Here is a 27,197-nt window from a genome sequence, read left to right as displayed (position 1 = left end):
GCACCCGCCCGGCCCCGCTAGAGGCCGGGAGGGGCCGCGCCTCCCGCATGAGCTCTAACACGTAGGCGGAGCGGACCCGGCCTGGGAGCCCGGAGCCGGGCCGGGGCTGCGGTGCTGCGCCCGAGCACGTACCGGGGCGTGGCCTGCAGCGCGGCGGGCGGGGTTTGGGGAAGTTTCTCCCAGAGGCTGGTGTTTCGCATCCTCATCATGTATAACCAGCGGCACCGGGGATCCAAGGGGTGGCCGGTCCTCTCCGCATCCCTGTTCTTTTCCCCGCCGAGGATCTATCTGGTCAGTGCTGCTCTCAGGCACCTGTCTTTCCTCTCCGTCCCGCAATGGAGCCGAAACATGGGAATAAAAGAAATTAAATAGTACAAGGAGATCGGGTGTCTGGGCAGCGTCTTGGATAAAACCGTCCACTACAGGTAAGAAAATTATGTCCAAATGAAAGGTATGAACACCACAAAGCTCCAGAAGGCGTTTGATAGGAGGTTTGTGATAAGGTATAGCTTTTATATTACAGGGAGACTATTTCGTATCAAATTCTACAGATCAAACCACGATCTGTAAAACGATCTGGGACAACAGGTTCTGCGCTATTTTAAGGGATGAAATAGGAGTGAAGTGGTTAGTGGCAGACCTAAAAACAAAACAAACACCTGAGTAAAAGATTTTTCTTTACACTTTTGTTGGTTCCAGTTGGCAACATGTTGGCGAAGGTCTTACTTAACCAAAAAGAAAAAAAAAAAAGATTTCACATTCTTTGCACCTTGTTTTTGACGTTGCTACATTGGAAATAAGAACTTGTAGAATCTAAATGTTTACATTTATGCAAAGCCAGTAACTTTAAGCTCATATTTTCTGTATTTTAGAGGTTGTAGGCAATAAGAGCTATTTGGAGCGCTAATTGCAAAGTTATACAAACTTAAAAAAAATAAAAAATAAACGTGTCTATTCTGCCATTAAGCCAAACAGCTCAGGGAGAACTGTATCAATGGTATACTTTTTCTAGTTCAGTAAAGAGCTTTCCATATATCACCTCACTTATCTGTTAATGCTTCCATCACCAGACACCCAAATCTCTCGTTCAAATGCAAAATTTGATAGCACTTTAGGACACCATTTTTACTCATTTTCATTTGTGTCTTGCCATTTCTCACTTAGGACACCCCCTCAGTGTTCTCTATGACTTCATTACCTTCACCCTATTGCTTTCTCTTGTTTGCTATTTAAGCAGTTAAAAGGGAAAAAAGTACTACGTGTTGCTTAACTGGCTAGCAGGCTGCGGCGTTCAGCACCATGGGCTATGGAGTCACTTATGGCCAGCTCAAACGCTTTGAACCTTGAGCTACCTCTCCAAGACTGTTTTCTTATGTAGAAACGTGATATAAATATTAACTCCTAGGGTTTTTTGAGGATTGTGAGATAACATGTAAAATGCTTAGCACAAAGTCTAGTATATAATACCGAAGAGATACCAGACTCATTTTAACTCCTAATCTAAATGCCATTGTACTAAGTTGTGGTAAGCTCTCTGTGACACTTTTTAGTCCCAAAGTTAAAAGTGAGGCCTAGAACAAAAGAACAAACTATACTAACTGCTCTGCTATACTTTCTTCAGCTGTGAAAATAATACTGTGGTCATTCGCTCACAACAGCACCAGAGAACCGGTGAAGTATAGGCACACATAGGAAGAAGAGCTATTATAGAATTCTAGCTGCTAGAGTATACTTCAGAGAAACGCATTATAAAGAAATAAGTGACAGTCTCAGAGGTCACAATGCTGGGAATGAAGGGCTGGTTGTGCTATTTCCAACAGGTTCAAGGACTCCAGGGAGGGTTGTTTTCTGAATGACCAAGACGTGGGTACTTGTTTTCTTCCAGTTCTGTTCTTTAAAGTGACTTCCTCTTTTAAATCACTGCTCTTACAAGCCATTTTCTGACTCCTGATCATTATATAATCTGATCACTTATTAATATTTGAAAACTAAACATATACTAATTTTCAACTAAAGCTAATTTGCTACCAAAATAAGCAGAATTTTTGGTATTTTGAGCTGAAAATATTATGCAACTATGTTATTCTGAAATGCCATCTCTATACTATCTGTAACGAAATACAGACATACTTTGGATTATAGTATTTACAGTGAACTATACATGTGCCCCCCAAATCTTGGAGTAAGTCTTCGTATTATAATTTTTGTTCCCAAATTTTCATGTAATTGTAATAACATTTTCTTCAGTCTTAGAGAAAAACAGCCACCTAAGATCTGGGGCTTAGATCATTTTGTCCAGGATATTTTGTTCTTATAACATCAGGTTACAGGACCTAAGGCTCTGGCACTGCCTATGTAATTTGTCCATAAAAATCATTTGCTGTTACTTCTAGATGCAGAGGTTCACGGGGGTTTTTAATCTTTTTGTGCTAAAATTTTTTTTAAGTGAGAATGTATTACTTTTATAATCATAAAAGAAATAGAACTATTCCATAAACAAAATACAGAAAAAAATTGAATAAAGCGATTTTAAAAATATATACAGTATCATTTAAAAAAATGCAAGTTTTGTTCTAATTTCATATTAGAGTCAGAAGACCTCTAAGTTTAAATCTTTGGGGTACCATTTACTACCTTGAAGACTTGGACAAGTCGATTATCATTTGAAGTCTACATATTTTTATCTATGAAATGGGAATAAATTGGAAATCTTGTGGCCCTTACAACATTATGTAACTATAATGTTCAGGATTTGCTTCACTCATCTCATTCACCTGGGATTAAAGCATTAAAATCTGCTTTACCTTAGTAGGTTCACAAATTTATAAATGATAAGTTTCTTTTCTAAAGGCGTATTTTTTACAGTGGAACATTATACTTTACTTAACATGACATTTAGGAACAGTATACATTAAAGTGATGGCAATAAAATGTAGAAATAATCACTGATGTAAAACTTTCATAAAATAATTAAATTATTGGTAATCAGTTTCATGAGTTGGAGGCATTGAAGCAAATATTTTAATATAAAAGCTGATCAAAGGGGGCCTGGTCCACAGAAGATGTTTATTTGATGTAACAAAACAATACAGTTAGTGTTAGATCCAACCACAAAAAGCAAAAGGAATGAAAAATTTGTACAATGCACATAGAAAAACAAGATGTTTACTGTGACAACTATATATTTCTAAAATAATGCTTCTAAAATTACTCAATTATTGAAATCTACATGAAAACAGAAGGATGTTAATAGCGACAAAGTGCATAAAAACCAAACATCAAATTTTGAGCAAATTAACATACTAGGCAATTTTGCTAACAAAGCATGATTTTTTTTTTCTTGTTCACAATCTGCTCAAAATATCTTTATACCAACAGGGTGGGCAGAACATTTAGGTTTAATATCAATTACACAATATTAGCATAAACTTCCACAACTACAGATAGGGTATTGTTTTCTTTTGAGCTGGCAAAGTGACTACAGAAACATCAGATCATTTCTCTGAATTGAGAATTTTATCCAAATAAATGTCACATACCTTCCAGATATATGCATATCTTTCTATATCATGTAAATGGCTTTACCCATTTAAATAATAAACCATACAAGCATTTAAGAATCATTATTATATGATCAACAATGTCATGTTCCAGGTTTAACAATTTCATAGGCCAAAAAAAATTTCTTCTTAAAAACTAGTTTTATAAATGCAGAATATATTGCATGAGTAACTGCTGGTATTTTCTTAAGAAAATATATTGTGCAATTGTGGCTACCATGTACTGCTGGCAAATCATTATTGTTTATGTAAAATGTGAAAAAACTGAGTAAAAATTTTTCAAACTGATCATGATGAAAGGTTACTGCCTTCTTAAAAAAAATTATATTGGCATCTTATTAAAAATAATTCGATAAGGGACAAACTCCCTAGCCCAAAATAAATAAATAAAAAGGTGCATTTTAAAAATGACGCTACTGCAATGTAATGGTTTAAATAGCAAGGAACTGTGAAAATGTGCTGTCTGTGATCTGGCGTTAAAGAATGTACTAAAAAAGAGCATTAATGTAAATGAAGTAGAAAGGGGATCAAGACTGAACTTAACCAAGTTTGTGCAGTATTGTAGCCAGGCTTCTAAAATTAGATATAGAAAATATAAATAGACTGCTTTAGGTAATGAGCCACCAGTGTCCAAAAAAAGGAATGAGATTATGAAAAAGCTCAGTTAACTTGATCCAAAGCTCTGAGTAATTCTTCACCCTGCAGTAGGTTTCTGCTGCCTTGTATAGGAGCATTAACTTCACAATCATAACTGGTCAGTTGTGGTAATCCACTCTCATCCATTGATTGCCCCAGCAGTCTACACGCTAAATCTGAAAAACAAAGACATGCCTAAATATTTGTTCACCTCATCAACAAATATTTTGAACACTCACTATGCTATAGGTATTGCAGGAAAATCAAATAAGCTCTAGGTTTTCAGTCTATAGAGCAAAACCACAGCTATGTACATAGGTAAGTGCAATAAAGTGTTACTGGTGCTGTCACAGCATTTAAAGGACACAATGATGGCAAACTGAGTGATAAATCAATTTTGAAAAGGGCATAAAAATGTACAATTTTCAGCTTCTATTCAGTATTGATAGCACAGAGACAGATATATGTAAAAGGCAATTTCTAAAAATTAAAAGTTCCATCTTGAAATAGCTATTCCTGCGTTACGACCAGCAGATAAAACGCTACCTTACTTTTAATGATGCTAAAGAATGAAAATGACTCTGAGAGTAAAGCTTCTAAATAAAGTTTCATATATTTTAATTCTCTGTGGAATGTTGAAGGGTAGAAAGAATAAACTAACCAGAAGGTATTAAAATAATTGTCTTTTGCTCCATTCCATTCTGTTCACTAGACTTGCATCCTTTTACGCGTTTCCAAGAAAGTGATGTAGTAGTTGCACGATCATCTGGCTGCTGTAATAATGTTCCCTAAAAACAGTAAAGTTATTTCAGTTTTACTGTGTTGAATTTCTTTTAAATCAACAACTTTGAAGTCAGGTTAAATTTAATAACAGTACAAAGGCAGATTTCTTAAATACGGCCCTAAATTATTTTTCTTTCTTTCTCTTAATATACTATGATAAAGTCATTTGCCACTCATTATGGCAATTGTTTCTGTGAATGTCTTCCAGTTAGTATTACCTGAAAATATCAGTATGAATCACACCATCCCTGATTTAACATTAACTACTGTCTACAACAAGAATGTATTCATTAAATGTATTTTAAAAAATATTTCATTTATTTATATGACAGAGAGCACAAGCAAGGGGAGCAACAGGAGAGGGAGGGGCTCAATCCCAGGACTCTGGGATTATGACCTGAGCTGAAGGCAGACACGTAACTGACTGAGCCCCTCATTATATGTATTTTTATGAAATAGTACATACAAAGTGAAAGAAATAATGTTTAACTTCTGAAAATATAATTTTTTTAATCTGAGAAAAATGAAGAATTAGCTATATATTAATTTACATTATATATAGTACATTAGCTAGAACAGAAAAACAAATATGTACTCTCACACTTACAATTCCTACTGCTTGAAAAAGTGAACCGTCATGTTCTATTTTTCGCTTTCTCTGCGCATTCTGCAAAGCTAGTATCTTTGGATTTAATTCTTCCTCAGGAATGGTAGTTCTGAAAAAAATATGATTGCTTTATTACTATTTTTAAAATATCTAACTTTTTTTGAAAATATATAATGCTTGTTTGCCAACATTAAGGAATATGTTATATGTAAAAGAACTTTCCTGATTACTTGTTTGTCATCTTAAAAGTCAAAGCTCAATTTTTAAAACAAAATTTCTTAAAATATGCATTTACCTGTTCATAAAACAGATCTGAACACAACTAAATTGACATTTTTATAGGTTAAAGTGAAATATTGGCTCTTCATTCCACTCAGTATAATATACAGATATTCTTGGGACTATAGTAATACAAGGTAATTTCACATTTGTATAGTGTTTTTTCATTTATAAAACACTGCATGTTCATTAGTTCACTTTAGCCTCACACCAGTCTCCAAGATAAGGAGGTATATAACACTCATTTTATAAATGAGAAACCTGAAGCTTGTTTTCAATGGGGCTTTAAGCAAATTACTTAGCTGCAGATATGGAAGTACATTCTAAATCTCCTAATACCCACTCCTTTCCCAGTAATCTTTCCCACTAAACCACTTTGTCCTCAGTATTGATCTGGTTATCAAATCTGAACTATCTGCATTTAAATTAATATTAAATAGTGAAGAACTGTTTTATGCATCAGGCAAATGAATTATCATCTATTTTGTCTCTTCAAGAATTCCTCCCCCCAGCTCATACACAATCACAATGTCTCTTTGCTCTGTTCCATGCAGTTGGAATGCCATATGGATATCACTTACCCATATGATACATTATTCAAATTGCTCTCCTACATGCAGTTTTGTTTTGTATTTTAAAAAATTCTATAAAACCTTCACTATATAGATAGGCAAGTTTAAAAATTCCTATATAAATATATTATCTTTATGAAACGTAACTGTCATGTAAATATCACTTTAGTATTAGTAAAAAAAAAAAAAAAAAAAAAAAAAAAAAAAGGCCTTCATAGAGCTCTTCAAGGTAAGTTCATCTCTTAAAATTGGTAGCATATACTATTTTGGAACTAATGTGGAAAAAAACTGCTAAAGTGAACTATATGGTAGACTGGCTTTGACAGGTAGTTAGCTGTTCAGAGAACTGAACATCTCATAGTCCTCTGTACTAACAGTAAACTGTAAATTCAAAGTCATTACCAATTCTATAACTATAGTCATTCATCTATCCATCTAATAACCATTTACTGAGCAAGTAATACAAATTACATACTGTACTAAATATTAGTACCATCTAAGACATTGTCACTGCCTTAAAAGAGCTGAGTCTACAGTCAGTTGGTGACATACTAATTTGTAAAGTAAATGCAAACACTTCTTTGTTAATCTAAAGCCCCAAGATCTTTTCTTAGTTCTGGAAAACGGTTCCTCCTAGCATTCTAGGTCAAAATAGTGATGAAGGGCAGAAGAAAAAGGCCATAAATTCTTGTTATGGCAGTGCTTTCCTCCTTAAACTGCCCCACCAACTAGCTAAAACTTGTTTCCTCTGATTACAGCCTCAAATTTAAAATGTCAAATCTCACTATAAAAATTACATATAGAGCTGAGTGAAATAAGTTAATTGGAGAAGGACAAACATTATATGGTCTCATTCATTTGGGGAATATAAAAAATAGTGAAAGGGAATAAAGGGGAAAGGAGAAAAAAATGAGTGGGAAATATCAGGGAGGGAGACAGAACATGAGAGACTCCTAACTCTGGGAAACGAACTGGGGGTGGTTGAAGGGGAGGTGGGCAGGGGGTGGGGGTGATTGAGTGAAGGGCACTGAGGGGGGCACTTGATGGGATGAGCACTGGGTGTTATTCTATATGTTGGCAAATTGAACATCAATAAAAAATAAACTTATAAAAAAATACAACTTAAAAAATTATATATAGAAATTGTAACTTAAAATTTGGGTGGTATAAAGGTATTTGCTCAAACTAACTCCATAAAAGCAACATCATAAATCATGCTTAGATTCTTGTTGTAGCTTTTAAACATTTATTTAACCTATAATATAGCTAATGTTCTATAAATATGTAATGAAAAATAAAAGCAATTATACATAAATTTTAAAAGAAGGCTTGTAAATAAATACCTGTATTAAATACTGAGGATTGAAGACTATCAGGCTCAATTTGAAATGGGGAATTGGAAATACCCTTAAGTTGGAAGGTCTTTTATTCAAGTAAGCTTTAAAATAACTCAAAGAGACAGAAACAGTGAAGATGGTTAACTAGTCTGATTTACTTAGCTACAAGTAATTGGGCCAATTTTTGTACATTTAAGAACTTATTGGCCGCATTATTTTTTTAAAGGTACTGGAAGACCCTCCTACCTCCTACATTTAGATAGGTGATGTGGTTATTTTCAAGAAAATAAATACACAAGTTAATTTAGAAACATTTTTTTGAGTGCTTGTTTTATCAGAATTTGTATGTCAATTTAATATTCTTAAAGCATATTTACCAGAAAGTTAGTTATGTTTAGACATAATTAACCCTACATACATTTTAATAAAAGAGCTGTAACGTTAGTGTTATATATAAATACCTTTGACTCAAAGTGACAGATAACACGTTAGGGCTTCTTGGATGAGATTTTTCCGTCTGTTCTATTACTCCTTTTCCTGCTCTGTTTGGTGAGGCTGTCCGACTTCCAGTATCACTGTATGGTGATGTTGTGGCACTAGTAGTTACTTTAGGTACATGGGTAGGAGATGGAGCTGCAATCAATATTTTAATGTCTTCTATGCCATCTTTTGTCACTGTTTTTAATTCATCAGTGGTAGCAGTGGTACTGGTAGTAGTAAGAGGAGGTTCTTGCATTGGAGTCGGCTGGAATACTGTAATTGTGCTCGCACTTTGAGGACTTGTAGAATTGCTTTCCAGTGGTGACAACTGATCGAAGGAACGTAACTGGAAGTCATCATCCATTGGGATATAAGGAGCTAACATCTCCAAGTCTAAATCAGTGTCCTTTAAAGCAACAAGTACATGAGTTTTACAATGGCCACATCGTATAAAAGAAAAGTTAACCCCAAAATCACTTCAAGCTAAAAATTAATAAAGTTTAATAGAAAATATAATAAACAAGTTCATATACCTGGGTGGAAAATGGATTCTTTGCTTCTGTGTCTTCAGCAAAAAGTTTCTCTACCAATTCAAGCTTAAATTCATTGACCATATCACTATCCACATCAAAACAATATTCACTGGGACTGTTGGGCTGTAAAAGGAATTCAATGTGTTTACTTTTCCCTGAGGAAACCTACATATATTTTGTTAGTTGTTAGAATTCTCAAGCCAGACCTCAGAGAATACACAACAAAGTCCATTTCTTCTATCACATTTTATCTAACTAGTGACAAGTTAAACTTCAGAGCTTGCATTTATAACTATACATTTCTATGTAACAACATCATTTATGAAATTAGGACTAAAAGATACATTCATCTGCTTCTTCTGAAGAATAAAACTCATCTACTAATTCAACTCCCACATGGTACCTAATTGGCCAATAACTAGATATGATATACTCACTGGAATCTACCTTTATCCTGAGAGGCCAAACTTCCATGATGATGTACCTAAAAATCTCACATGTTTCGGGGGTGGGGTAGGGGTGAGGACGTAAGTTCTTTTACTTACATTCACCTTAATGAATATAGTACTATTTTAGGGGTTCCAAGCAAGGATTCTAACCAGTCACTTGTAACTACATAGTCTAAGAATAAGCTTTTGCTTTCTTCATTTTAACATTTGTTAGATTTACTTTTGTTAGATAAAAAAACAAAATAAATCAATAGATTTTTATGCTGGGTAAGCTGAGCAACTACAGCACAGACTGTATTTTCCGGAAGGCTGTGAGATAGATGTCAAATCTCCTACTCTTAGCTCACCAGTTTGAACTGATAAATATTACATGTAAAATTATTCACCACTTATTAAGACTTACTTGTGCCTCATGGTCATAATATTCAAGTCTGAGTTGCCTTACTACTCCTGAGCATATTTTTTGACATAGTAAGCTCTGAAATGGAATCGTTCTAGATTTAGAAATAAAGCCCTATGTGACATCTTTAGTCTTGGCCTCAGCCTAACCCTTAAAAACTATTTTCATTGTGTTTATAGAAAAACTATTATCAAGACAGAACTTGAGTAAAAAATAGTTATTAGGTATTTACTCTGTTTAAGACTTGGTATTTTCATATTATACTTATCTAGGATTTCAAAACAGTGATGAAAATTGGGCTAAATTAGGCAAATAGCTTAGGGTCCCTTCGCTTTTAAAAAGCTTAGTTAAAATAAGCCTTTTGCTACTTGACAGTTCTCCAACTCATAGGGTAATATACCTTTGAGGGTAGCAATTACAGGCACACACATTGTTCTCTGTGGATGTCTAAATTCAAGACTTTTTTTGTATTCATTTTATAAATACATTCCTAAAATTAAAATATGAAAGTTATCCTCTTCTTAGATCATGACACCTACCTCAGGTGAACTTTGTCTAGTGCTTCCATCAGAAGGACTAGCTGGCTGATCTTGAATCTGGGGCATAGTAAAAGAAAGTTCCAGTGACTCTGGATTTGGCTCTAATTTTAACGCAACTTCTTGATTGAGTGCCGGGTCAGCACTACTTCGAAGTGGCTTTGGAGTTTCAGAAGCAGGTAATGGAGACATTGCCAAATTTATATTCTGTAATTTTTCGTTGGATGAGGGGAGCATTACATCATTATACAACGGAACTTCCTCAAGTTGTTGGTCATCAGTTTCTGTGTCTATAGGGGAAAAATTATTAATCAATTTAAAGAATGGCTAGATTTTAACATATAGGGAATTATATGCCCCCTTTTACAAAAGGTCTAATTCACTCAAACAAGAGTGTTACCAAATTTTCCTTAATCAGAAAGTTTTCAGATATTATGGTATAATCATTAAGTCTGAATTGTCTTTCCAATCTACTGTTGACAGGTCCTATTATATTTATGGCATAAAAATCCCCTGCAATTCCAACCTTTTCATACCTTCTACTCATTAAAATTTAACCAACTTTGAAATTACAATTTTCATTTTCAGTGTCTGATATTATGTTATGACTGATTATCCTTTAATGAACTACACCTACTGCAATATAATTTTTACACTGTGGAGAAAATATGGCAACAGGATATAGAAATAAGAGTAGCTGAGAAACATTCAAGTAGGAAAAAGAAAGACCTAAGAACCCTTTGAAGCACAACTTACAACAATGACACAGAAGCAGGAATGCTTAAAAATTGCAGGGGCAAACATATTTAAGCAAATACTTTGAAAAAGACATTGAAAAACAAAATATGTAAGACTGCAATATTCACATGATTACCAACAATAACATGTCCAAGTTTAGTTAAAATGGGCTTGCAGCAACAGATAGAGTTTTTAGGCAATCGAAACAATAACTAAAGACCCACCATTGCTGCCGAAATCTAAAGATATGATTGTGTCTCCAGCAGCTGGGGCCAGCAAAGTTAAAGCATCAGGTTCCTTTTTAAGCTTATCAAAGAGACTACTTGTATCTTCTGATTCAACTTTGGTGAATAGCTGAGTCATTTTCATATCTGAAGATTCAACTGGTTTGAGGACACATTCTGTTTGTTGAAGGGAGAAAATCAAGTCGTGCTGAATAATACCACTGTCAAAAAAGAGAGATTAGTAGTTCTTAAATGAGCATTGACACAATAGGGTGGGGGTGACTGAAATAACCTGTCTCTTAAAATTCTGCTTTATGAAAAGGAACATTTTAAGATGCTTTATACTAATCTCTCATGCATACCTGGTTACATTCAGGGTATAAAATAGCAATATGAAATAAAGACCTCTAAAAATTCAAGAACTTCAGATATCCCTTTGGGAAGAGTGATGGTGACAAAGAAATGTAATAGTCAAGTACATGAAGGATACAAACAGATCCTCACAATTTTTATGCTGATTCACATGTAATAAAACCAACACAGAAGAATTCTTTGAGACTGATGCACGAGGTATGACCTAAAGATGGTCCTAAAATAAAAAGATAGATAAACGACCAAGGTCTTTCTAAGAAGGGTGCCATATTTTCCTTGGTGCCAAGAAAATGATACCTGCAGGATAGCGTTGAAGAGGAATGATGAAAAACAGACCCATCTTTGTGTTTGGCTTAAATATAAGTTTTATTGTCCCTTTAATCAATAAATATTTAAGTGTTTACTAAGTGAAATGAACCAAGGATACAAAGCTTAAAACACATAACCTTTGCCCTCAGAAGTTTATAACCCAGTGTGAAAGTAGATGTGCAAACAATTAAAAAACAAAACGGGAACTGCTGAAATACAGAAAATCTGCTTCACAGAGAAGCCAAAAGCTGAAACTCTGGCTCAACTAGTTTTTGGCATATGGGTAATGGGGAAAAGCAGGACATTCCAAGTGGATGATTCTTATATAATAGGAAAGTCATGAAAGAACTCTTTGGCACTAATATTAAAACATTAAAGTATGGCAAAACTACAACAGCAACATTTAAGGACAGTGTCAGAAGTGGCAAAAAATAAAAACAAATTACCAAAGTCTTCCAAAGAGAGGTGGCCACAGATTTTAGAAAGAGGATGGAATCTGTGAAAGCATGTGAGTATAGAAAATGACAAGAAATGATGCTATGCAAGTAAGCCATGGTTTATCTTGGGAGTGATGAAAAGATATTTAAAATAATTCTAAGGAAAATGAGATGATCAGATATCCATGCAAGAAAACTCAGCATGGTGGTAATTTAGAAGATGGACTAGAAGGGCGTAGTCACCTGCTAAAGTAGATCAAATGAAAGATTAGTTTATGAGATCCATAATATTCACAAGCCAGTAAACTAAAAGAAAAGTTCATGAATATACAAGAGCCATGGACATTATACAGCATTTTACAGTCATTTCATATAGGATTTCATCTAATGCTCATTACAACCTTCTGAGCTAACTATTATCATCTCTTCTATATGGGTGAAATGCAAAGAAATGAGAATTTCCCAAGGTCCTGGAGCTAATGAGTGAAAGAGCTATGACATAAACCTAACTATTCCAAGGCCAGTATTCTTCCTACAAAAATAACATAGCTACCTGAGATAGTATATGCTGATAGATACACGATTAAAACTAATCCAATAGGAGATCTGGAGTTTTTTCAAGGTCTTTTTAAAAATGGGAGTGAAAAGGATGCGAATAGATGGCTACTGTAGAATAGCTGGCCCAGACACTCAAGTCAGAGTACTAAAAACCATAATTAGGCAGAAATATGAAAACAAAATACAGTTAACATTTATAATCTTCTTCTCCTATATAAAATGATTATCCAAAAAAGTTACTACTTGCTCCCCCAAAATATTTACATTCCAAGCTTACCTCACAACATAATTTACACATACAATGCACTGTGGTTGAGAGTTCTTAGTGTTATATATGACAGTTGCTTGAGTTTCAACCCAGACATAACCACCTCTTTTGGCAAGCATCCTGTACTGTCCTGTGGTGACTTGTCCTTTAGTAAACACTAGGAGTGGAAAGGAGAAAGAGTCACGCAGAGAAAATAACTTTGAATTTTCAATCAAATGAATGCATGCTGAATGCTGGCCATTATTTTAGAAAAGAAGAGATATGTTTATTTTAAGGGAACCAGTTGTAACTGTTTAAAGTGATAGAGAAAAAGCCCCAGTATAGCCAAAAATATATGCATTTCATTCTTCTAACCTCCAAAATAAACTCCTTTCCTGCCAATCTTCATTTTAAATAAAATGAAAGCTAGAAATGAGGGACAGCACTGACTAAAATTCCTTTAACAACTTGTATGTTGAAAGTATCAGAAAGACTAAAGAATGAATAATCTTTTTTTTTTTTAATTTTTATTTATTTATAATAGTCACAGAGAGAGAAAGAGAGAGAGGCAGAGACATAGGCAGAGGGAGAAGCAGGCTCCATGCACCGGGAGCCTGATGTCGGATTCGATCCCGGGTCTCCAGGATCGTGCCCTGGGCCAAAGGCAGGCGCCAAACCGCTGCGCCACCCAGGGATCCCGAGAATGAGTAATCTTGATTCTATAGAGAACATCTGAGCAAGTGGCACTGCTATATTTTCTTAAATTTCTACCGAGGTTTCCAGAGAATTAACAATGTTTCAAATAGTGGTGCAAGCATATTTGAATCTCAACTGGTATCATACTAAAAATCTTTTTTTTTCATACTAAAAATCTTTTGGCAATTTAGGCAATTTTAATCTATTACTGATTTGGAAGAAAATACTAGATAAATAGTAATGAGGACATTACCATGAGTACTAGGGGCCCTGACTGCTGATTTGGGCTCATTCTACATTCAAGGCTAATCGTACTATAACTCAGTTGACACTCAAATATACCCAATCACATTGGGAAGTCATGTTAGGTACAGATTAAATGGGCAAGTGAGATTTCAAAGTCTTACTATATGGATCTTTAAATAACATTAACAAGTAAAATGGAGAATTTTATCTTATGTCACAGGTACCTGTTACCACTTGCATTGATCACCTTCACATTCACCGAGTCACTGAACAGTTACTTTGAGTGCCTTCCATGTGCCAACAACTGGTTTGAATACTTTATTACAAATCCTAAAAATGATGCTATAATATTCTATGACCTTTTATTAGTCTTTTTTAAATACAAAGACCAACTACCAAGTTAGTTTTACATATTATTAAATGATTCTACTTTAATTAGTTTTGGTTACAACAAACACAAAACAAGATTTAATGGTCAAGATTCCTAATGAAGAATACTATTAAGACATTTAGCCTAGGATAGGCGCCTGGGTGGCTCAGTTGGTTAAGCATTTGACTCCTGATCTCAGCTCAGGTCTTGATCTCAGGTTTGTGAGTTCAAGCCCCAAACTTTAAAAAAAAAAAAAAAAAAAAAAAATTTAGTCTAGGAAGATTGGTTAATTTTAACCAAAAAGTTAGATATCTGTCTAAACAGTAAAGAGATTGTAAGAGTTAAATAATTAGAATATCTGTAGTTCTTCCACTGTACTTACTATCATGATGAGTTTTGGTCAGATGGTCAGAGTCCAAAGCATGATAATATTCATATATTGAGCGGCCCAAAAGTTCTTCTGGCTCATATCCCATCAATTCAGTAATTCTGTTAAGTAAAAAATAGAAGAGAAAAAAATAAACTAAATGATAAAGACTTTGCTTCTCCAAAGTAACTGATATGGATTAATCCTACAGACAAGTGGATTTTCAAAAATAAAGAGCATCCTTCTTTGCTTAGAATAAGTTAAATCTCACCTTTGGTAACTCTACAGTTAACTAAATACAGCACCATGCATTTCTGTAAGTCTTCTGGAGTCATCCTGCTACTTGACCCTTTTATCCCCTTCACCCAAACTTGTTACCTACTTTTTAAAAAGATTTATTTATTTACTTGAGAGAGAGGGTGCCAGGAGGGAGGGGCAAAGGGAGAGGGAGAGGGAGAGGGAGAGACAGTCTCAAGCAGACTCCATGCTAAGCGCAGAGCCCAACGTGGGGCTGGATCCCACAACTCCGAGGTCATGACCTGAGCTAAAGCCAAGAGTTAGATACTCAAAGTGACTGTGTCACCCAGGTGCTCCCTATTTTTAATCACATTTATTGTACTTACTTTCAGTAACAAGACAAGGGATTCATAACTAGATAGGAAGTACTGCTAAATTAAATGATAAAAGTTATAAAGGTAGTCACTGACATTTAATTTGAAATATAAGATTATATCCATAGTATTAATTTACCATAAAACCAGATTCTTTATTTAACAGTGCCCTAGGCAAGGCTTCACTTTAGGGGAATCAATATCTATTACAGAATTTTAATATCACCAACCAAAGACTATCTACATTAAATGGGAACTTAAGAAATACATATTATGTAGGTTTTAGAAGATGCTCTTGTATTTAAGTTTTTTTAATTACATAAAAATATAGGAATTCATTTCAGATGAAAAAATGATATCAAACTGAAAATGGACTAGAAAATAATTCAGTTACCCCTTCTGATTTCCAGGCAACTCTTTTAGGACAGATATTATTAGATCTTACTACTTTCTATAATCACACTCTGAAATGGGACCCATTTCATGTGAAAGAGAATGCTATCTTCTTAGTAACACACTAAACAGAAATATTCTCTTCTAAGAGCAAAACATGAGTTCAACTTTTCAATTTCTCATTTTTAGACTTCAAAAGACTTCCTGAGGTGTAAGCAAAAGTTACTTCACGTACTGTGTCCAAAAACACAACTACAAAAAACACAGAGGGAAGATACCTTTCTAAAAAATGTATAAAAGGAATACTGTTTGTGTTGTCACACTTTAAGGCAAGATCTGCCATACAGTTTATTCCAAAATAAAAACAGGTAAATAGAAAGTGGTTTGTAAAAAATCAAACGAAACCAAGCTAAAATCCAAGCTTCTTTACAAAGGGATATCCCTAAACACATCTGCACTAGGTGGCAGCATTACAAAAGGAAACTACGGTTTTTAAAAATAGTCCTGTTTCTTTAAATTATACTTTAAAAATAATTTTAATTGGTCTTATATTGGTTACTTAAATGAAATTCCCATGGAATTAATAAAAACTTCCATTGTTTAAATCGTTATATGCCTGAGTGTGTCTGGTACTGTTCTAGGTATGAAAATGCCAGGTCAAAACTCAACATGTAGCTAATCTTCTGGAACAGTTACCATACTACTCATGAAATAATGTGGTAAGTGTAGTGACAAGAATCTGTTGCAGGAATCAGAGGAACCACCCTTATCCAGGAGAAGAAATGGTTGGCTGAGGGACAACGTTTTAGGAGTTTAGGAGAGTGAAAGGAGACTTAGGGAGTTGAACAGACATGAGAAACAGAGAAAGCAAAACCATTTCAAGAAGGTATACCAGAAGCAAAGCAGAGATGAGCTTAACACTGTATAAATAAGAAGGATTCATGTGGTTAGTGGAGGCAGATGAGGAGAGATGAGTTTAGAGAAGTAACCAGATTAATGAGGGCCTTGTATTATCATGTTAAGAAGCTCTAGTTTAATTAGATGTCAATCAGTACTTCTGAGTTGAGGTATGCCTATCACTAAGGGAGACAAGATGTTAAAATATAAACGGCATATTTTCCTAGAAAATCAATTTAACTTTAGAGAATTACATAACTTATATTCTGTACCAAAAAGGGAAGTGATCCAGAAAATCTTATCAAAAAGTGTTTTTAAGGGACTAGGACTAGGATCTAAAGCAACTACACAGCATATAATTCATTCATTTTAAGTGTCCCAAGTGCAAGAACTGTTGCTCTTCATTTCTACTTTGCCATGATCTTGTAGATGCTCAAATAAATGTGTTAAATGACCATACATGGAAATTGGTACAGTAAATATTGTTTGTGAGACAGTTTGAATGCCAGAAGCTTGATAGGTTAGCTTTTCTCAAAATTGGGCAAAAATTTTTCTAGATCTCAGTTCTTAGGGGTTTTAGATGTGATAAGTTTTTAGAAAGAGCTCCAACCAGAAAACAGCAATCTCCTGGACAAACTCAAAACCTTACTTGGTTGCTCTCTAAGCTGGCAGTCTTTACTCCTCTGTCATGATCATTCTGCCAGTTTTTTGATATAACCAGAGAGAAATGTCACTCCCTCTCTCAATTCTCATTCTAGCTCTGCTAGAATTTTCTCCCCAGCTTACCTCTATACTTTGCTAGAGTTCAAAAACTAAAAAAAAAAAATCCTCAAAAAAAAGAATTTCTGTTCTTTCATATATTCACATGAATAATGGAAATAAACACCATAAAGCACTTGTTAGTTTTTCTATCTTCATTTTTCTGATAGCTGACACCAGTGGTAAAGCATTTACTATGTGTATGAGGCACTCAACAAATTCCTTTAATCCTGGCAACAGCCTTTTGAAATATTACCCTTCCTTAATAGGTAAGGATCATAAAATTTGAAATAGTTAAGGTCAAATACCAAGGCCACACGGTAAGTATCAGAACTGCAAGCCAGGGATCCCTGGGTGGTGCAGCGGTTTAACGCCTGCCTTTGGCCCAGGGCACGATCCTGGAGACCCGGGATCGAATCCCACCATCGGGCTCCCGGTGCATGGAGCCTGCTTCTCCCTCTGCCTGTGTCTCCGCCTCTCTCTCTCTCTCAATGTGTGACTATCATAAATAAATAAAAATTAAAATTAAAAAAAAAAAAAAACTGCAAGCCAGGACTGAATCCAGGACTATGGGATTTTAAAGCCAGAGTTCTGTCACATTTCCTTGTCCAGTGGGGTGGGGGATTCCTATCTACTTTGTATCATGACTAAGTGCTTAAAATTGGTTTTCTCATACAATCTTTAAGTTGACCCTACATAAAGTGTTACCAAAGATGAAACTGGGAGACCTGGGTGGCTCAGTAGTTGAGCAACTGCCTTCAGCTCAGGTCATGATCCCGGGGTCCTGGAATCGAGTCCCACATCAAGCTCCCCATAGGGAGCCTGCTGCTCCCTCTGCCTATGTCTCTGCCTCTCATGAATAAAAAATAAATAAATAAATAAAAAGAAAACAAAAGATGAAGAAACTGATGTGCCAAGATCATTTGGATATAGGCATCAAAGTCAGGATTTAGTAGTCTGGCTGTGGAATCTATGCCTTCAGTTACTATATTACACAGGCATACATTAAAAAAAAAAAATGGGACAAGCAAATAATTACAATAGTAGAAAAAATGTTGACAGATGTACGCACAATGAATAGTATAGTTTCTTGAAGGATAAAGGGAAGTTCCATAAAGAAGTAGATGGCTCTTGAAAGATAAATGTGTGTTAGGAATTGAAGAAAACTTCATCGCTGAATGGGAAAATGTGTGTAAAGGAACTAAGACAGCAAGTTAGCATGTGGTGTTCTCCAGCTGTAGGATGTTGGGGACATCAGAGTAATCCCCTCTTCCTGATTAATTTAGAGAAGTGGTCAGGGGCCAGATCATAAATATTTTTGTTGGCCATGCTAAGAAGTTTGGGTTTTATTGTAGAGGTCCATTTTTCTTTCAGCTTTTCAAAAGGTACATCTTTTGATAAAGAAAATCCCTTGCCCTCCTCTAATATTTTTATAAACCCAAGTTTTTTCTGTGTAAAGATAAAGGGAAACAATTGACACATTTTCAACAGTAATATGATATTATCTGATTTTCACATAATGAAGTCCACTTTTGGGTGATGTAAATGAGAGATTAAAAGGGCATAAATCTTTTGGCAGAGAGGCAGCCTAGGAGATTATGGCAAAAATTTGAGCCAAAGGTTGTAATAATGAGCTGAAGAATTCAGCGGCAGGAAGGCAAGGGTAGAAAGGAGGGAATGGACCAAGAGATATATGTAGATAGTAAATCTATAGGATTTAGAGACCAATTGAGTACAGATGATGAAAGTAAAAGAGGGATCCCTGGGTGGCTCAGTGGTTGAGCGTCTGCCTTCAGCTCAGGGCATGATCCCAGGCCCTAGGATGGAGTCCCACATTGGGCTCCCCACAGGGAGCCTGCTTCTCCATCTGTCTCTCTCGATCTGTCTCTTATTAATAAATAGATAAAATCTTCAAAAGTTAAGGATAAATTCCAAATTTTTGCAGGAGTTATGTATCTACAGTGGTATACTACCCATGTCAGCATTATTAAAACAGCGCAATTTTTAAAGTTGTTGTTTTGGGGCAATAGTGGTATAGTTCAATTATAGAAATACTCAGTTTATTAATATAGAAGATTATCCAGATAAAATGTCAACTTTGCAGTTAAAAATAAATATGGACATAAATTTGGGAAAAGGCAATAGAAATAAATCATGGGTAATATGTAGGGTAAGGAGATGATCAAACATTTTCCTCTCTAGTCCATAACCAAAAGTATTTTATTCTTTCCCAAATAATGCATTGTATCTTTGAAATATGTTTCTTTTTAAATAAGTTAGAAGCCCTAAAGGAAAATGACCCCATCATTATGATTTTTGATAGCACCTTGATAGAGTATTCATAGTGCACAGTAAGTGTTTGATAAATGCAGCTGAATTAATCTACAAAGTTAATCTAGTATTACTGACTTTTACAATGTATCACTATTCAACTTTGTGGAAGGAAGCATTCGCAGTCTTTATTATAGTGAATGGTAAAAAAAAAATACGCTAGGGACTAATTAAAATTTTCAAGTTATATTTTACATATATTATTTACCTTTCATCACAATAAGAAAATTTCATATCCAGACTGTGACGACTGAGAAAAGTCTTGCTATCTAAAGGAATTTCAATATTTGATGGATGAGGAATGGGTTCACAAATCAGCACCAAGCACGTCATGGGTGGTTTCTTATACCCACACTGAGATTGGTTACTATTAGTATCGTAGACATGAATGTGGCCTGTGCAGTGAAGTACCTATGTACAAAGAAAACAAAGCAGTTTTTTAAAAAGCATAATATGCTAGTTAAAAAATGCAGAGATAAACATCTGAAGTGTGACACAGCAGATAAGCTTTGATAAAATTTATTGTCATTAGTGGATTAACCATATCTTTGAAATCAATAAATGTTTCCTGGGTAACACCACTCATGTAACTCAGGCACCATAAAATACTCTTTAAAAATTTTCTTTCAGACAAATCTGGGCTGATTTTTCATTCATTTCATCATAGTGGCTGTTTATTATTTTGTTACTTCTTACTTCAATGAATGTTGCAACACTGAGCAAAGAAATGAAATAATAAACAGAAAATTAAGTTATATCAAGACTCAAACACTGAGTGGGTGGCAAAGCCAACTGATTAAGTTAGTTCAGTACAATTTAAGTTCATGCCTCAAAGAGAGATTTCTAGTTTGGGATGGTAACTCAGCAAATGCTAATAAATAACTGTAAGTTTTCCCTCACAATTCTAATGCTATTTTATGTATTAGTAGTGTTGGGATATACATCACTACTCACAAGTCATTTTTACTTACTTTCCATGTTGCTGACTTGATGTTCATAGTTCTCCCCCGGCTAGTTAGGGTACACTTCATTCTGAGAAAAAAACTTCGCTGTGTATTCTGCTCTTTACCCTTTTTCACAAGGCCTAATGAATGAAAGCATGAAATAAAATTTAAAAACTAAATTTTTAAGTTTGTCACAGAGTAGCACAAAGGTGCTATATTCAATTAATAAGTCTCAGCATGAATAATGATTCACACTCCAACACATTCAAGAGATCTAACATGATTCAATCACTAACTGGGGTTCACAACTCCCAATGATTCCCTGGTTTCAGACAGCAGTTAATCATTTCACATTCAAGCTTGTGAAGTTGGCAAAATTACAAAGAAACATAAATGTGGTATAAATTTGCCTTGTAATTGTGCTACCAGTTTACAAGCACATCCCAAAAAAGACTGCAGCAAACTCCTCTAAACCTTTGCTAAATGTGTTAGCTCAATTTATAATAAGCATTCCCTATATTTATAGAACTTTTAAATCAGCAACTTTCTTTTCAAAGCAAATACCATTTTTATTTATCTGATTTTTCTTTAAATCTTCCTGTAAAGCAGGCATGACATTATTTCTACTTTGTTACTAGAGGAAAAAAACAAAGCAAATAAAATGAACATACTGAATGACTTTTCCAAGCAAAACTAGAGTGAAATAAAATCAGATCTATTTACTCCCATTCCAAACCTTACAGAACTAAGAAATGGTGAGAAGGAAAAAAAATGAAAAGCATAGAGGTGAGGAAAAGAGAACACATGTTTAGGAAACAGTAGATAGGGATCCCTGGGTGGCGCAGCGGTTTGGCGCCTGCCTTTGGCCCAGGGCGCGATCCTGGAGACCCGGAATCGAATCCCACATCAGGCTCCCGGTGCATGGAGCCTGCTTCTCCTTCTGCCTATGTCTCTGCCTCTCTCTCTCTCTCTCTCTGTGTGACTATCATAAAAAAAAAAAAAAAAAAAAAAAGAAAAAAGAAAAAAAGGAAACAGTAGATAGTTCAGGATGCTATAATATGAAGTACATGCAGAAGAGTAATGAGACAGAAAGGGAAGATTAGGGTTGTTAATAATGGAGGACTTCTGATGGCCTAAGGAGTTGTCTTAAATATGCAACATGAAACTTCTAAAAAATTCTGAGATGGGAAGCACAATCAGGAATTTAAGGTATATTAATCCAGAAGTAATATATATAATGCATTAGAATCACAGGATAATGATGGTAATCAGGGGCTGAGCAGTAGCAGAAGTGAAAAGGGTGACAAAAGACATATGAAGAACTATAATCTATAAAAACTTGAAAACTGATGGAAGTAGTTGGGGAGGAGAGAAATTTAAAAAGAAAAAAGATCTGAAGATTTTAAGGCTAATATACTGAAAGAAAAGTGTCAAGTAGAAAGGAAACAAGATATTAAGTTTAAATTTAGGCTTATTAGCTGGAAATGCTGGACTCTTGAGGAAGAAGAATTCTGGAAGAAGAGTGCTAGTTCCATACCAATGGAACTAGGCAAGGGGGTGGTCTTGATGCTGATACAAATTATTTGGGTTTACTCAAAAATTAACTTTGCCCTCCCTAGAAGCATTTGAGAATCAATTTTAAGAAGATGCCATGAGAACCATACTGGTCTCAGTGGTGGTACAGACAGAGGTGAGTTGTAGTTGTGGTGCTGGCAGAGATTTACTTGTAAATTCTCTGTGGATTTTCAGTCCTTAATAATCTAAGCTTGAATTGTACTGACTTCTGGAAACCCAAAGCTTCTGAATTGAGACATGAAGATTAATTTAAAAACCAAGGTACAGGATCCCTGGGTGGCGCAGCGGTTTGGCGCCTGCCTTTGGCCCAGGGCGCGATCCTGGAGACCTGGGATCGAATCCGTCGGGCTCCCGGTGCATGGAGCCTACTTCTCCCTCTGCCTGTGTCTCTGCCTCTCTCTCTCTCTGTGACTATCATAAATAAATAAATTAAAAAAAAAAGAAAAAGATTTAAAAAAACCAAGGTACTAGCATTTTCCTAATGGAAAAAAAATTTCAAAAGAACTAAATTTTCAGACCTTTAAAAATAAATCATATCTTATAATAATTTAATGGACTCTAAGTCATCATTTTAGAATTTAAACGAAAAAGTAATAGGACTATGTCATATAAACACATCACAGGTTCTTAGCATATCATTGGAATGTGATATATTGCAGCAGTCCCTCTTTTCTAAAAATGAAAAGTGTAGTTTTTCCTTCTCAACGCAACATCAAACATTCATTACTTCAGGAATGATTTCCAAAAAGTTCATGTACCATAAAAACCCATCTGTTTACAAAAATAAAAATAGAAAAAGTTTGTTTAAAAATATACATCTAGGGCAGCCATGGTGGCGCAGCGGTTTAGTGCCGCCTGCAGACCAGGTGTGATCCTGGAGACCCAGGATCGAGTCCCATGTCAGGCTCCCCGCAGGGAGCCTACTTCTCCCTCTGCCTGTGTCTCTGCCTCTCTCTCTCTGTGTGACTCTCATGAATAAATAAATAAATAAATAAATAAACAAACAAACAAACAAACAAACTTCTAAACTATATTATGGGGGATCCCTGGGTGGCTCAGCGGTTTGGTGCCTGCCTTTGGCCCAGGGCCTGATCCTGGAGACCCAAGATCGAGTCCCACGTTGGGCTCCCTGCATGAAGCCTGCTTCTCCCTCTGCCTGGGTCTTTGCCTCTCTCTTTCTGTGTCTCTCGTGAATAAATAAATAAAATCTTTTTTAAAAATAAATAAATGAACTGTATTATGTAGAATATATTTGATTTAGAATAATGCATTAACATCATTACCAAATCAAAACAAAACTTCCTAATATCCATCTATTCATAGTCTAGCCCAAGGGAAGCGCTAAGCAGCCAGTACAAACTTCAAAGTCTAAACACTAGAAGCCCTATTTTAAACTAACTGACAGCCCACTTAGGTCCCTGTGTGAAGTATATTTACTCTTCCTTTATATAAAATTCTAAAAATTATATATTTGCTTTCCAAGTGTACAGTAAACACAAAGTATGAGATTAAAAAACAGAAGAGGGCTCCTATTGGAAAGGTCAAAAGTGACCACAGAATGTAATGAGAGTTGGTGAACATGAAATATCTCCAAAGTACTAATGAGTGTGGACTCATCTCCATTTACCTGAGTTTAACCTACACTCTGCCATTTATCTTGGTAAGTTACTTAATAACTTACATAATCTTGGTAAGTTACTTAATAACTCAGTGCCTCAGTTTCCTCAGTAAAATAGAAATAGTAACCTCACAGGGTGTTATGAGGAAAAAGAAGTTAAAGCACATAGCAGCAGGGAACAATGTTCTGGCACAGAATACTATCTAAATAGAGGTTAACTATTATTGTAAATGAGATGAAAAAGAAAACCATAAAAATATCCAAAAAATGTTATGAACTTGAGGTTGTTTAATACAGAAGCAAACAAACATACATTGGAGAGCAGCAAAGAACTACAGAGCAGAATGACAGGTTTTCATTGTGATAACTTTACAAATTATCTTTATATTTTGTTTAAGAAGGCATAGGTGTAAAGAGACTTCGTTAGTTATTAAGTTTTCGTAATTCAAAAGGTACTTTCCAAAAATCTTAGAAACTTATTTTTAATAATTCATTCCTAAGAGTTAAGAGGTCTTAGTGGTCTTTTTTGTTGTTGCTAATGTGGGAGAATCCATAATATAATACTTTGTAATTTTACTACATAGTCTCAAATAACCGTGAATATCCTGAGGTCAAATAAGCAGTTATTAAGCTCTTAAAAATCTGGTGAACTTTCTCTTTTCTTTTTCTTGGTCCTTTAGAAAGCTTGAATGCAAACTGGTACCTCAAGTGTAGTAACTATCTAAATTCTTATTTGAGTATGATTTCTCTTGGCCTTACAGTTGTACGCTATAAATTGACTTCTTTGAAGGTCCCGATTTTATTTACTTTTCCATTTAATGTGGTTTATATCTATATAATTATTCGTGGAATTAGGTGGGCTTTAAAATTTTTTTAAGTCTTTTTATGAAATCTCTAAAAAAATAGAATAATGCAGATTTCACAAAGAACAGAACATTAAACATGAAACGATGTTTTGAGCCTCAGGTTAATACAACAGCAAATTTTAAAATTAGTAAGTGTCTTATTCTATAAAACCACTTGTTACATTAAATCAAACAATAGACTTTTCTTCTTACCATTTCTGTGTGTAAGCATTTCTCTCATTTCCTCATGGTCACATGGATGAGTAAAATCAAACACACTGTGTCCAGTTAGTTCAAACTGTAAACACATTTAAAAAATTAGATTTATATCATAAAATCATAAAAACATACAGAAAGGGTTCTTAATATGTAGGTATTTTACCTGAGTCAATCCCATGTATTTGTTCACATTATCAGAAATGTAAATCATGTCACCATCATCTGTGAGAACCATAACAAAACCATCCAGGGCTTTCAAATAAAAGCAATTCATCTGTGCCTTCATTTCATCTTCAATATCTAAATCACCTAAAAAGGGCACATGAAAAGAAAAATAATTAACGTAAAAGTTATACTTAAATGATAATATTTAGATATTTTTATAAAGTTTTCCCAACACTTTATTTAAAAACTACAATTAGATTTGCCAGCTGTTTTTAATGATTATTTAAGGTTAACATAGCAAGCAAACCACTGAAAAGAGAAAGAAGGGTCACGTTATTAAAAGGAAGATAGGTATAGGAAGGTGGGGGAAAGGCCAATATCTTAAAAATTCCTTACTGAAGCTTTAAAAGCAGGCAATTAAAATCACATTAAAAAAGGAGTGAGAGTATGACCACCTTCTAATTACTTCTAATTTCTAATTTTCAGGCCTATTGCATCTTTGTAAAACTCACCAGCATCCAGAAGCTTCCTTACACGCAAATAGCTGATGGTAAGCCTCATAACAGAAGCCTTATCAAGATGCGAGCTCACATTATGAGGAAGTGGCAACTGATGAGCAAGCTCGTAAAAAACTTCAGACTCTTTACTTCTCCGAGATCTGGCTGCATCTCTAGACTTTTCTTTTCGACGTTCAGAACTTATTCTATTTAACAAAAGAGGAAGAGGAGAGGAGAGAAAAACAGAACACTTATATAAGTTAGTTTGCTGTTGCTTGGATATAATTAATTTTACACTTTCCTGCTTTCCACGGAACAATTAAAAGATGCCATGTGGATTATTTTATATAGAGATTTGTTTAGTACATGAATGTACAAGTAAGAATGTAAAATACAGGTATACAAATTTCTGGATTACTGAAGACATAAGGAATTCTCACAAGAGGTCCAAGATGATGCTTTACTTTTTAAAAAGATTTTATTTATTTACTCATGAGAGACACAGAGACAGAGGCGGAGACACAGGCAAAGGGAGAAGCAGGCTCCATGCAGGGAGCCCGAGGTGGGACTCGATCCCAGGTCTCCAGGATCACGCCCTGGGCTGAAGGTGGCGCTAAACCACTGAGCCACCTGGGCTGCCCCAAGATGAAGTTTTAGATCTGTCTAGAACAGGGTATTTCCTCCCTGGAATATGCAATTAGGATGTTTTTGTTTTAGCCAAAATCTAAAAAGTAGCCTATGTATGTAAGGCTGCACTCTCACAGCCATTCAGAAGTAGTCTCAACGTAGAGAAATCACCACAAAGTCTAGTGAAACTAAAGTTGTACATATTAACTTGAAAACAAGAGTTAAGCCGACTACAGACTGCAGGTACAGACTGATTTTTGACTTGTTTCTTTTGACTCCAGTATTTTCCCATCCTCTACCCTACTACATGAGCAATATTGACTGCTATAATAAGTTACCATTTTCAGGTTGCTTCTTCCCTTATCAGCCCCTATTCTATTACTGGCACAACAGGTACCAAATAAAGGCAGGAGTATAGGGGGAAAAAAAAAAAGATGTGGCACAACGTAAGAATTCAAAGAAATAGGTTAACAAAGATTAATAAAGGTGTCAAAACAATGACATATCTTTAGGGAACTCTTCCAAGAATAAAGTCAGAAAGATTTTCCTAAGTCACAGCAAGCAGAGACATATTCCTCTGCTTAATTGTGTGGCAACATCTATGCCTCCTGACCCAGCTGGAGGTAAGCAAGGCTTAAACCTGGTTCTGTCCTTAGTTTCTTCTTTAATAGCTATTGCTTATTAAAACCTACTATGTGTCAAGCTACCAAATACCAGATGCCTAGTTCTCTCCTAAACTGTAAATAGGTTAAATATTATTCCTTTTTACACATGAGGTTATACAGTAGGTTAAAAACAGCCATTATATAGCAGATGGAATTTGAACACAGTTGTTTTTTTACTCCCATGTCTTTGTTTGCTCTTCCAGTGTTTTATCTTAAGGAAGAATGTTATTTCTAGCTCAAATACTCAGCTGCTTTCCTATGACCCTCAACCTAATTCTGTTAAGTCAATTATTTATTAAATGTTGAAAATAGTCA

The 27,197-nt window shown here is 35.0% G+C and overlaps 1 protein-coding gene and 1 long non-coding RNA gene across 2 annotated transcripts in view; one reads left to right on the top strand and one right to left on the bottom strand.

Annotated features, from left to right (window-relative positions):
- Window positions 1-161: 161 nt before the first annotated feature.
- Window positions 162-27,197, top strand: LOC102154067. Its single transcript, XR_005363366.1, has 2 exons — window positions 162-425; window positions 25,580-27,197. It is a non-coding gene; the product is annotated as an uncharacterized LOC102154067 (long non-coding RNA).
- HIF1A (hypoxia inducible factor 1 subunit alpha) overlaps window positions 3,048-27,197 on the bottom strand; it is a 42,640-nt gene continuing 18,490 nt past the window's right edge. The window contains 14 exon segments of the mRNA NM_001287163.1: window positions 3,048-4,372; window positions 4,858-4,984; window positions 5,587-5,695; window positions 8,236-8,660; window positions 8,788-8,910; window positions 10,176-10,462; window positions 11,135-11,355; window positions 13,088-13,235; window positions 14,752-14,858; window positions 19,936-20,138; window positions 20,699-20,811; window positions 24,923-25,007; window positions 25,092-25,237; window positions 25,606-25,796. Of these exon segments, the coding sequence (NP_001274092.1) occupies window positions 4,221-4,372; window positions 4,858-4,984; window positions 5,587-5,695; window positions 8,236-8,660; window positions 8,788-8,910; window positions 10,176-10,462; window positions 11,135-11,355; window positions 13,088-13,235; window positions 14,752-14,858; window positions 19,936-20,138; window positions 20,699-20,811; window positions 24,923-25,007; window positions 25,092-25,237; window positions 25,606-25,796 (2,437 nt within the window). The 3' untranslated portion in view covers window positions 3,048-4,220.

The sequence above is a fragment of the Canis lupus genome, chromosome 8, assembly GCF_011100685.1.
Source record: "Canis lupus familiaris isolate Mischka breed German Shepherd chromosome 8, alternate assembly UU_Cfam_GSD_1.0, whole genome shotgun sequence".
Classification (NCBI taxonomy): domain Eukaryota; kingdom Metazoa; phylum Chordata; class Mammalia; order Carnivora; family Canidae; genus Canis; species Canis lupus.
Note: the sequence above shows the minus strand (reverse complement) of the source record. Positions and strands in the feature narration are given on the sequence as shown.